Below are 13,438 nucleotides of genomic sequence, written 5' to 3'. Positions count from 1 at the left end.
ATATCAGCACTAAGAAGAAACTAAAGTTGGTAAACAATAGCAAATATTGCGTCTTTCACTAACGCCGAACATAAGTCAATGATAATTCATGGGCGAAATTACTAATTTTAAAGCCAAGGTTGCTAATTGAATAAAACGATAACTAGTTGCAATCTATATAACTGGCAGGACTTCATAATCTGCTTCTGCGCGCGCTGTTTGTTGATGCTATCGATCGGATCGCCAGCCAATCGCCACAATATTTCCCTCTCGCTTGCTATTCATTCTTCTGACTTCCTTTTTTTCAAGCAACGTGCATTTTGTTTTGTTTATTATTGCTTGCAGAACATCAAACTTACATACCTTGATAGTTCTGAGGCCAAATTGTCGGAACATTCTGGAAAAGAAAAAAAGGAAATTATTAATTACTACTGGAAAAAAGATTGAAACGGATTGTTAACCATCGCCTAGAATTCCTTTCCCCAGTAAATTATTCCCCAGAAAGCATCGTCCTCCAAAAAACCATTCCCCTGAATGTACCATCTCTCCGAAAGTACCATGCCCCAAATAGTAAATCTTAGAAAACGAATAAAAGACGAGGTGTTTAAGCTGTCGCAAAGTAGTAATTTGTAATTTGTGAAATGTAGTAATTCGGCTTAGTCAATTGTAGGGTATATGCTGTCCTTACTTGCTGCCGCTCATTTGGACTCAACTAAGGAATAAGCCCTAATAGTCAGTAAACCTAGAAAAATGGAGGTGGTTTCAGAGGAATTCTTTTGGGGCATGATTTTCTAGGGAATGATTAGTTCAGGGGAGTGACTTTCTAGGGATTGGTTCTCGAGGGAATTGTATACAATAATCGAAACGCTATAACAGCCTAATCTTAAAAGATACCTAAAGTCGCCTGCTCTTAGTAGCTGGTCTGGCCCCAAAGTATCGCCCATGCTTATGAAGTGGGAAGTTAGTTTGTTCTATGAGTAATATTTGGTCCATAACGGTGACTCGAAGGTTCTCCGGCATCGAAGCCAGAATAGGCTAATCGAATGACAAGAAGTTGGCTGACTGTTTGTCCTGAAATAGTATTGATGAAGAACACAATATCGGCCATCTTATCCTTCAAGTGGTCCTGCGGCCAGGTCGTGATAAGAAGGTAGCTGTTCTCCGTTCCATCCGCGATTTTTAAAAACAAATCTAATGAATCTCTTCTGGATTCCTTATACTCGCTGAATGAGTTACGTAAATCGAGCACGAAATTGCATTGGAGGAATCAAGTTTGCTATTAACAAAGAGCTTGGGAATCGTCGAGGCAACAACCAAATTTTCTAAAGAGTGAAAACAGTTTCAAACTCTCTTTGATCATGTTATCAACATGCAATAACTTACAAGTACCTATAGAAAGGATGCTAGAACTTTACTCTGACATAGACTGATGGCTTTATCTTTAACCCATTATGGGCTAGAGTATAAAATAACTCATGAGCGCACAGTCTCGTAGCGTCTTTCTGCACAGCCCGCTTACGATGCCAACATCTCGTGAGCTGCCAATACCCCGGAGCGCGAGCGGCATAGATAAGTACACACTCGCAAAAACTCCCATGGATTGCGACGAAGGCAAGTCTGAAAAAGACGCTCACGACAGTGTTCGTTAGAACGAAAACGCGCCTCTGAGAAAATTAGACCACACGAATCTGGGCTGGGCAAACATTAGTCTTTTGTAGTATGAAATCTTTAATCTAAAAGGTCAGCAAAGATTCAATGAAGCTCTGATAGTAACCATTCTTCAGGTAAAACTGCTCCGATATATAGAAAATGTGTATTTGGTTGATAATAATTCGATAATACGTTGCTAGAATTTGTTTAGAATTGAAGGCTTGCATCAAAACTTTGTGCAGTTTAGCTCACTAAATTTTAAAGTAAGCAATCATATTCATTGGCTAGCGATAGTTTTGTCTCAAACTTTAGGGCGTTTCATTTGGGTTAGAAAATTCATAGAAATTTGCATGTATGTTTATAGGCTTATTATTATTAATAATAAATAAGTGTTTGAAAAACTCGCGGTCTCTTACTTTCCTACAAAACTCTAAGCAAATTTTTCAGATTTTCTAGGAGAACACACTGCGTCCCAAAAATGCAAAAATTTGAACTTGTTTCCTGGTGTCTTGCTTTCATTTCAATATAGTGTCGCACGTTCAGTTATCGCAAATTTAAGCTTTATTTTTCCTAAGCCCCACGAGACTATAGGGTAGAATAGGGCAAATGGAGACGTGAAATCAGTGTGTCACCTTGAAGGTTAAGTCAAGTATTCCAGGCCTGACGTGAGTATCTAAAACAAGATGGTTCAACTGTTTGAAAAAAAATCCCGACTTTTTTCCTGACCCGATCTGGCTTCTTCCCGACTGGGACTAAATTTGTTTTTTACGGCAACTAAGCCAGGAAACCTTAGTAAGTCTGTGCTGGATTTCAGGCCAATACGATGCAGGAGAAAATTTACTTTCAGACGAACATGCCAGATGTACCTTAAACGCTATATTCACTAATCCAGAACCATTCAGGGAGATTTTGGGCTAAAGAACAAAATGAAACAATAAGGAAACCTAAAAGTTGGATAGCCTTACAATCGCTCAACCAATCAAAAAATTATAACAAGTCAAAAAGCCTCAATACAGAGAGATCCAAGCTGTTTACCAGTCTCATGGCAACTCTGAGCAAATATCATTTTGGAAATCTTGGTTGCGTAGAAGATGATTCTTGTAGCTTTTGCAATACCGAGAGTGAAACCTCGGAGCATTCGCACCGCAATTTCGAACTTTAGTATTCCAAAAATTACATGTCCAAACAGATCTGGTTTGCATAACCGATCAGGCTGATTACTTTTATAAGCCAAGTCTGAATGCTAGGGCTGGAAACATGTTGCAGTAACATTGTAGCAACGAACACAGCTTGAAACGTTGGTGCGTAAATCCATAAATTCCCGATTAGAGCAATTTTTGCCAAATTTTCGACTTTTTCCCGATAGGCTCGAATTCTTAACATTTTTCAAATTTCCTGCTTTTGCTGAGCGCGTGACATCCCTGCATTTGACTTCAGTTTTAGAGGTTAAATAAGCGGCATTGATTTCTGGGATTCCAAAAGCAGTTTTTATGGCCACCAAAACAAGAGATAAGGTAAGGAACGAGTTAAGCAGTGTTACCTATTTTAATCAGTTGAACATAAATGATCCGAAAATGCACTTTTTTATTCATATTTTCAAAATCTTTTGATAGGATCATCTTCACAAATCACTTAAACATACATTTGATTAACACAAACGCAATTTACTGGGTTTCCGACAAGAAATATGATGAATTAAAAATTGTTGTCCAAAAACGTACATTTTTCAGCTGCTCTTCAGCAATCGCCACCTCGCTACTAACGAATTCATCAAATTTTCAGCACTGATTACAACCACTCTGAAAGTCAAGCACTCAATTGTCACATACCATATTATTCAGTCTCTTTTTTTCTATTATCTAAGGCTTTGTCACTAGCCAAAAGTTTTATTATTTTCTAACAAAACTGAAAACAAATTCTGAATTGACGGAACCTGTTCACCACTAGCAGCAGCTGCAGCACAACTGATGAACTATCGTGTTGCCAAGACACTGTTTCGGTTCTGGAAATAAGAATTTTAAGTTTGAAATTACCTGAAACCTCCTATGGTGAAAACGTGGTTCTATACTTTCAAGAGAAATGTATGTTCATAATTAATTTTTCTTTATTAAAAACAACACAAAAGACACCTTTTTCAATAATTTTCGAAGATTTTCTCAGTGATTTAATAAAGCAACGATGTGTTTCAATGTTATTTGCTTTGACAACACTGTTCTGATCGTTTGTACTCGGATCGTTTATACTGTTATATGTTTACCTCTTTTGTTCTCCCACCATCCTTATGAACAGCGAGTGAGACGTCAAACTCGCAGTTTCCCATAAGAACACTAGAGAATAAAAGAGACGACGAATACCGTTTGCCGAACGGTGCAGTGAGTGTATGCCCCGATAAACAATTTAGACAGATGGCATTTTACGCATCTGTGCCGATACGCTATGCCGATTACGCATCAGATGCCGATTAGTAGGTCGCGGATAGGAACGCGAACTTACTGAATAGGGGGAAAAGTTCGAGGGATTTTTTAACGGGACGTAAAAAAATTCAGATTTCAGGATTGCTTAAAATAGCACCTTGCGAGTAAAAATGGGTTCGGTGTGTTCAAAATTAGTTCCGCCGCTCCAACTTTTAAAGCGAAAAATCAAAACAACAATAGTGTCTTCCAATGGTAACAGCTTGAAGAACTAAAGATAGCAAGAAGATTGGTATGCTGATATCCCCCACTTAGTCCACCCATCGTTTGTAATAAGGTAAAACAATCAGTGACCCGTTTAGACTGCTTAAAACTAGTTCTTTACCCTATGTTCACGAAAATGTATGATTGTGTTCTTTGCATCCGTCAGACGAGTGTCTGAACGTTTATCTGAAGTACGCTTCCACTTGCACACTTCCGCTTGCCCCATTACACCCTATTAGATTCGTAAAATTAAGGGGAATAAAGCTTAAATATGCGATAACTTTGAAGGTAAAGGTACTAGACATTTGCAGTTTACTACAAAAACGTGTGTTTTAAGTGCTTCGACAATTGTCTATAAAAATGTATCCTTGTAAAATGCAACTAGCAAAAGTTAGATATAAAAAACTTATTTAAAAGAAACTTCCAAATAAATTTTTTTTTTAGAAAAGTTGTTTGTTTTGACATTTGTACAATTTTGCTAAAAAAATCTCAGTATTTTATCATAATAAACCATGACTAATCTTTGACACTTTCATATTATGAAGGGCATTCATACAAACAAATGTAACACATTCAATATATTGCAAAAATTAAGGCAAAATCGCTGAAAAAAAGTATTTGACCTCTTTGGACCAAAGCGCATTGCTTATTTCAAAGTACCCGAAAAATTTTACAAAAACCCATGCTCTAATTCGTAGAACGGGTCAGTCCCGGTGTAGTGGTTAGCGTTCACGCCTCTCACGCCGAGGACACGGGTTCAAATCCCAACCCCGCAGAAGTCACGAATGACCCAAGCTGCTAAAGTGACTATAATATAACAAAAAAAAATTCACAAAAAAATTTTAAAATATTATTTTCTAGTTCGCTAATTCTTTTGGTGCTAAACATTTCACGTCGGCTGGAAGTTAGGCGTTCAATTCTCGCCGGACTGAGCTATCTAAGGGTCGAAACGTCAGATAGACATATAGTCATGAAGATAAAAAAAATCCAAAACGTAAAATCAATTATGGCACGGTTTCTGTTTTATCAACACAGATGACACGAAATTCAAAGTCCGACTATATTCTAGATGAGGATTATAGATCGAAAATTTATCGCTGTTTTTCAAGTTGAAATTTAATGAAATTAATATGAGTTGAAATGAGCATAAAATTATTTCTCTTTCTATTCTAACTAAAACCCTGTCGGCAAAGAGGGGCGAAATGTGAAGCGCACAAGCCGGTAAACGCCATTACACGAATTTCAGTTTTATGCAATTGAATAGAAAATAGAAAAAGTCCCACGATGCTCTCTTGAAGCACCTCAGGTCTCTCGACTAGGTACGTCTCAATTTGAATTAATTTTTTTCTAAATGATGTCCAAATCCATGTAGTTTTTGGTAAAACTAACGGCCATGTGCCTGAACAGGCCAGTAAAACATAGTGAAAATTAGCGTACAAAGTAGCAGTATCCAAGATAATGAAAATAATTGTAATCAAGTTTGCTGAACATCGCTTGCATCCACAGGATCGCTCGTCGACACGAAGCTATGCCACCTTAGAAGAACTGTTAGGTGCTAGGCTTCTGTAATATTTTAATAACCAGAATAAAATCAGTTTCAGATACCTTCAAACTTAATTTGTGTACTGAAAAAATTTCGTCAGTATCAAACATCAAAATATAGTCATCGCTGTTTGCAAAGCTGTACTGTCTATTGATCGATCTGCACCGCACAGAGTTGAATATCTAAACCAACTGATTCTCTCAATCTGTGAACCATCCGAATCTAAAATTGAGTTTCCAATTATCTACCTATGTGCACATTCCGTGTTCCTATAATCACCCAGGAGCTTTCCGGTCAATTTAACAGTTGCATTTTATTGTAGTTCCCTTGGTAGGGTCGTTAACAGCATCGATTGGCATTCGCTAATCAAAGCTACTGCTTCCTTGGCGCGGAACGCACGTCATAGCTACGTAGGCGAGCAATTTGCTAGTGCCGGCCCAACGCGATAGTACTCAAATTGCCTGAATATCAGTATTCTAGTAATCAATCAGTCAACAGAGGAAAAATAGTGGTATTATTATTTGCCATACACAAACAAATATGGTTTGAAAATAATTAAATATTGCAATAATTTAGATACGATTCTGCCTATCGAAATGACAGGTATTAAGCATTATTTTGTTAAGTTTCTTGATCCACTTATGCGGCTACAAAGTTACCTTGTAGACGCCTCATCGAAAATGACTTTCAGAGTGACCTTTCGTGGGGTAACGTGACTCAGGTGCCTAAAGTGAGTCGAATAGTGTGACGATGCAAATTGAGCCCGGAGTTAAATATTCAAACTTATTCATCTTTATACTCCCACTGGGTCTCAAATTTGACAATATTTCACACCGCACGAACGAAGATTCTAAGCTTATTTCTAGCATATATTGGCTCTTACCATTGGCACACTGTAGTACTGATAAAACGGCTGATACGGCATCGTTGGCGGATAAATAGTTGGCACACCTGGCGGGTATACTGTCGCAAACTGCTCGATTGGGATATTGTTGATCGTCGGCGTTGGAGGAGTGGCTGCGTAGTACACGGCACCGTTCGTTGCACAGATTGTCTGCGGGTGGTAGGAAAGTAGAGAAAAATGGAAACCGAATAGTAATCGTTTGCGTGTTCAAATATTGCCACGACAACTGGACTTACTTGCTTCTTAATCGCGGGTGCGATGTTCAATTTGCGATCTCTCAGCACGATGCAATCGCCCTGGAGGCGCATCCGATTAGGTGGCAAGTGGTGGCACAAGTTGTGACGACATTGTGTTCAAGTTTCAGGTTGATGACAGTTAAAGAAAGAATGAAAAGAAGAGAGAAAAGCATAATGAAGTTAAGCATCAAACTTTTCCGGTACTGAAATCATCCATTAACATAATTCGTAATTAATTTAGAAAGCTAGAGAGGAGAAAAGTACGTGCTAAAGATTGATGGGAAGATGTTCAGGAGTGCCGTTCTCATCAGTGTAGAATTGAAATTAAATTAAAAGTCGTCATATTAGCGTAGAACTCAATCAGTTGACAATAGCAGATGGTGCACGCACCTCCATATGGGGTGGTTTCAAATAACCGTTCGTCTCCATAAACGATCTAAATTGCTGTTTTGCATGATTTCTCGTAATTTTTCATGCTGGCAAATAACGAGAATGGTTTTCCTGAACATCAACCAATACAGATCCTATAACCCTTTACATATGCTATGGAGGCAAAAGAAGTAAATAATAACACTACAGAGAAAGAGTGCTTAGATTTTCTACCAGAATAATGATGAAACTTTCGGCTGGCTGGGTGTTGTTTATACTTATCGTGTTCTTGCTTACAGGCGAACAGAGAGTGAGAGCCTGAACAGCTTACACTACATAGTACATAGGTTTTTTTTAGCAAAGTTCGATGGCAGCGCAGGGTTTGCCGGTTTTCGTACCTTCATACTTACATCGCTCTGCAGTCTTTGCGCTTCGTGTTCGGTTTCGAACGTCACGAAACCGTAGCCTTTGCTGACGCCCGCCCGGTCGACGATGATTTTCGTTGACTTGACGTTGCCGTACGAGGAGAATAGCCGGCACAGTTCCGCTTCCGTCGTATCGCCACTGGAAGTAAGTAAGTAAGAAGAAGGGGTGAGGAAAAGTTAGATCGTTCGCACAATGGAGTTTCCTGATAACAATGGCTCCGATGTCGGCCATGTACGTCGTAAGCGAAGGCGAGGACTCTTAGGTTGGTTAAAATGGGCTGTGCAAAGTTGGTTGAATCAGTTCATGTATGCAAACTATTTCAAACAGTCGACAGAACCGCCCTGTACGCCGGATGTCGGATGAATTGTAGATTTTTACTGATGTGTTTTGGAGAAAGTTAGGATTGATGGAGAAAAAATTGGTTTGATTTATGATTAAAATATTTAACAAAGTTGTGTTCAACATAAAATGTAGTTGTTTGAGTACTACCCACAATATCAAGAAGTTAATTCTTTGAAAAAGTCAAGCGTATTTAAATTTTAATGTAATAATCTGAAGATAATTTTCTGAATTTCTTACATAGGTATTCGTTTCGGAATAATCGGCATTAGATCTAAGAGCGCTTATTTTACGTATGACGACAAACGGACCACGATGTAAGCCCGTCCTATTTCAAAGATAATATTAGTGAAACTCCTCCAATTCGTCTACTAGTTTTAACTTATAGAGTACTTAGGAAAGGTACGCCAGGTTCATAAGAACGGACGTTACTCGACAGTTAAATAGAGAATTGAACTAAGACTAAGTACGTCACGCTTATAGGGGGAGGGGGGGGGGGGGTTCTAATCGTGACGATTTGTGACGTAAGGGGGAGGGGGTATGAAGTTATGTGACGTCACATGAAAAAAAAATCAAATGGAAAATTTATTCGGGAAATTATAATTTAGCCTTCATTTTAAGATACAACTATTGTTGAAGGCTTCTATAAAATGAACATCGCACACACGCATTCTCGTTCCAACGAACGAGACATGAGCATCATTATCTTTCTTTTATGTCCTGCGATGAGTTTTTTCGACTGTGTGTTTAGCTATTAGCCACTGTTGCCATTGCAATCCACGCAGTTCCAAACGCTCACGAGGCTCCGCACCCGCGTGTGAAGCGACGGTGTAAGATGAAGAAAAAAACAAGAAGTAAAACAAAATCTATAGCCATACATCCTACTCACGTTCGCAGGCTGTTGACAGTGTACGAGCTGTTGGTTTCGTGAGCGGATTGCGCAGAATGACGCTACGAAGCTGTGTGTCGGTAGCAGAAAGCATGCACGCCGCAAACGCATCAGCGGTTGTTGGTCCCTACGCTTGCATTAATGGGGTAAGCATTGGATGATATGGTTCTCATTCGCTCGCGTATGTGCCGGCATCGTTTACTTCTCGCTCGATTTGCAACTTTGATGACAGCACAATGAAATTTAGCATGCCATATCACTCGTCTCACAGAATAGACCCCATTATTGCCACTAATATGTTCAAGGTTTGAATTTTCTTGAAGTTTTTTAGTAAATCCGATTTACGCAATGAAACGGAGACCATTAACTAAAAATATGGTAATTTACTAACCATATGTGTTCTAAAGGACACGAAAACTAGGAAGAATACAATATTAACAAATAGAATAATAACAAAATAGAATATTCTTGCATTTCGCAGAGAATGGAATGGATGGTTTTTGATTCTTCTGTTGTTTTGACAACATATGGAAGCTACTTGAGTTCATTTCATGGGCGGCAAATAAGTTTTTAGACTGTTTAATGAGCTTTTATCATGATTTTTAGGGATAATAGGGCAATATCAACGACATTCCAAGGTCTGCATAAGATGGGACTGTCACCAATCCATTCCTTGCATTTTTTACATAGGAATAGGTATGTTGTAAGATTTCATACTAGCGCCTTCTAATTAACTGGAATTACAAGCTCATTTTTGCCCGTTATGCATAATGGGTCGCTTCAGCTTTAGCTGCTAATTTCAGATTGATAAAACCCGACGAAGCCATAACTAGTCGAGAAGTTTTTCAAAATTGAGACGAAAACTTCCAGAGTTTTATGAACGAGCATGTTTCATGGGTTTATATAACTGCTTTAAACCACCGAGAATTTTTCTGCTGATATTTTCCCTGAATAGTCATTTTTACCTCCCAGTTGGCTTCGAGGTATGATACTGGCCTAACAAGTCATTCGTCGTAGGTTCGAATCTCGGCTGGGAGAGGCTGTTGGAATCAATAGGATCGTAGTAACTGACCCTGCAATTGTCCTGTATTCTAACAGCTGGCTGCGAAGTCTGTCGTACAAAAACAGAAGGTCAAGTTTCGATAACGGAATGTAGCACCTAGGCTTTGCTTTGCTTTTTTCTTTACTCAGAAAATTTACTCCCATTCATTAAAAAGTTTATGTTTTATGATGCTTCATGAGATATGATTTTTAAAATGAGTAATTTTCTATAGTAGACCTTGCAATAGACGGAGGGAACGATAGAAAACCGTAATGAATCAAAGGTGTTGATAGTATTCCCATGGCGAAGCAGAATGTGAAGGGAAAATAGCGGTGCATTAGGTACAGAAGGGTCATTGAAGCAACGCTTACTAAGTTTGTATAACGCATCTCTTCAACTATACTGCAGGATTAACGGATCGAATCAAGCTGTAATGGGAACCCATTCCAATCGGATGCGAACCCACTGGGTCCGCTGTGGTTCAAAGATTCTCCAATATCTGCGAATCACAGGTCTTGGGGGAAAAGTTGGATTCCAATCCTGTTATAATTGCCTTCCACTATAGGTAGGTGTGATTCGCTAGTATCCCACAGCTTGGGTAAAGAGGAACGGTCTATAGTCTTAGTAAGCGTTGCTTCAATGACCATAGCCTACCAGATTTTCCGCTCTTATCCCTTCACGTCTTATCCCAAGTAACAATTCTAAAGCCAATTGGTTTCACTTGAATTTTATAAAGGTTTTATTGCGCTATTAATCATAACCTCTGGTTTTATTGTGGAATTGCGCAACACCAAGGGGATACGAGTTCAAACGCACTTATAGCTAGCTAGAAAACCATAATAAAACTAGACCAAACCTCGTCTTTTTAGTCTTGACCTTGAAATGTGGTCAAATATATCTCGCGTAACTTTTCAAAAGGACCTAACTAATAATGAGCGATTTTCTTTGTGCCTCTTCTCTTCCGTTTGTCATGGTGATGCAAATACACTTCAAAGGATCAGCTCTTCACAAATCGGTTGCTAGCATCACTAGTTAGCTAAACGTTAAGAAATTTTTTGCTTTCACCGTAATAATCGAAAGAGAGGGACGCCAAAGAGAGTCTAATCTCTCAATGTTACTTAGGTCCTTTTGAAATGTTACGCGATATATTAATATTTTTTTGAAACGGTGGTTCTACAATTGATGAAGGGACGGTAGGGGACAGTAATGAAAGGTTTTTTGAAATGGAGGAGAAAGAGTGGAAAGGTGAGGGGGGGGTTAACAAGTTGTGACTCCGACCTTTTGTCCAATGCTGGAAGGTGCATGGGACGAACCAAGCTATAATCAGAGATTACAACCGGATTCGAAACCATAACACCCGCCAGGGCATGTAGCTCGCTGGTCTTTGAACCATAGAGGCGCTGGACAAAAGGAGACTGCACAACCCCCCTTATTAAGGTAGCGACATGGCTTGGGTTATTTATAGATACAGATCGTGCCTCTTCCTCCATCTACTGTAGAACCTCCGACCGAGAAGTTTAATCTAACTGGTGTTTACTGGCGAGACGACGACACTATGCAGGCCCTTTGCGACTTACAAGGTACTGCGTGTTACGTTGTTCGTCTGTCAGCATTTAGCCGCGATTCTCAGCGCGAGTTTTCGGGGAAAGGCTCCGTTCCTATGAAATAGACCAAACCTCATGTTTAGTCTCGAATTTTAGCTAATTTCGACCCATGCACCTTCCAGCATTGGACAAATTGGATAGTAGTCACAACGACAACTTGTTAAACATAGCTACCAATAACCCCCCCCCCCCTTCACCTTTCCGGCCTTTCCCCTACCGTCCCTTCATCAATTGTAGAACCACCGTTTCAAAAAATCTATACCTATAAAAATGGATTTTTGTCTGTCTGTCGGGATGTTCCTTATAGAATCGAAAACTACTGAACCAATAGGCGTGAAAATTTACATGTAGAGGTTTTGGGGCCAGGGAAGGATCTTATGATGGTTAGAGACCCCTTCCCCCGCTAAGAGGGGGGGGCTCTTATACAAATGAAACACAAATTTCTGCATAACTCGAGAACTAATCAAGCAAATGGAACAAAATTTGGCATGTGGGTGTTTTTGGAGGCAAGAATTTTTTCTATGACGAATTAGGACCCCTTAGCTTTTTAGGAGGGGGGTTCCCATACAAATGAAATACAAATTTCCTCAGAACTCCAGAACTAATCAAGCAAATGGAACCAAATTTAGCATGTGGGTGCTTTTGTAGGCAACATTTTTTTCTATGGTGAATTGAGACCCCTCCCCTATTTAGGAGGAGAATTATGACCTCTCCCCCTTCAATAGTCGGGGGGGGGGGGCTCCTATACAAAAGAAATACCAATATCCTCATAACTAGAGAACTAATCAAGCAAATGGAACCAAATTTGGCATGTGGGCGGTTTTGGAGGTTGGATTTTTTTAGTGATGGTTTGAGACCCCTCACCCTTGTGGTAGGAGAATGAGGACTCTCATACAAATAAAACAGAAATTTTTGCGTAACTCAAAAACTAATCGAACTCGAGAAATTTTAGATTCTTTCATAAAACAGTCAATAACAAGACCACCAGAAATTATCATTAGTAACATTAGATGATTCAGGGCGAGACGGACACAGGCCACGAGTATTGCCAGCGACCTGCCGTCGGAAGCGCCGACCACTGCAGGAAGGGGGGGAGGGGGCAGCCCCCCGTAGAGTTCACCTCTATCTAGGCTTATTTATTTTCCAAGATCTACTGACCTCTATTACTTTCCTTCAGTTGGGTCACCCCTGCGAAATGATACTTTCTACGAAAAATTTTTCCGTGAAATGCAACATCCCGCGTAAGGTTTTTCGTGAAATGGTATTCTGCGAAACTATATTCCGTGTTATGGTCAACCGAGAATTGGTGTTCCGCAAAATGGTATTCGACGAAATGGTTTGTAATGATGGCGAATATTTAAATGCTATCCGCTTTATTTTATCAGGCTAAGCAATGGGAGGAGTTGTTTTCCACTGTGAGGAAAGTTTGTATATTAAAACACCCATGAACTCCTCAGAAACTTGCAAAACTCGAAATTGTGATAAAGGACATCCGAGAGTTGAGATTTATGTACAACACAGTTTAATTTGTGGCATAACGAAGTTTGTCGGGTCAGCTAGTATCATAATAAAACTGTTAATAAAGCAAGATTTTATCAGCCTAGCATATTAATATGCACGATAAAATATAATGCGCACATGCTGCTAATGAACTAAGACAGCTAAAAACTAATTATTTATTCTACGGGATATTTTATTATAGTCGCTATAAGCCAGTAGTAAAACTTTAACTTTTCTGCTCACGATCTGATTCTTGTAGAGGTTATGAAAATATTTTGAAGA

The 13,438-nt window shown here is 39.3% G+C and overlaps 1 protein-coding gene across 2 annotated transcripts in view; it reads right to left on the bottom strand.

The window, feature by feature from the left end:
- LOC128738325 (protein boule) overlaps positions 1-13,438 on the bottom strand; it is an 87,729-nt gene that overhangs the window by 14,037 nt on the left and 60,254 nt on the right. Inside the window, exons 3-6 of one of the 2 annotated variants that reach the window (XM_053833373.1) lie at positions 7,755-7,920; positions 6,988-7,047; positions 6,731-6,901; positions 343-376 (exon numbers count right to left, since the gene is read on the bottom strand). In XM_053833373.1, coding sequence (XP_053689348.1) covers positions 343-376; positions 6,731-6,901; positions 6,988-7,047; positions 7,755-7,920 — 431 coding nt within the window. The remainder of the gene's footprint in view (positions 1-342; positions 377-6,730; positions 6,902-6,987; positions 7,048-7,754; positions 7,921-13,438) is intronic. The other variant, XM_053833374.1, reaches the window with a different exon arrangement.

This window comes from Sabethes cyaneus, chromosome 2 (genome assembly GCF_943734655.1).
Source record: "Sabethes cyaneus chromosome 2, idSabCyanKW18_F2, whole genome shotgun sequence".
In the NCBI taxonomy this organism is placed as follows: Eukaryota; Metazoa; Arthropoda; class Insecta; order Diptera; family Culicidae; genus Sabethes; species Sabethes cyaneus.
The sequence above is the reverse complement of the archived record's forward strand: the minus strand, read 5'-3'. Positions and strand labels throughout refer to the sequence as shown.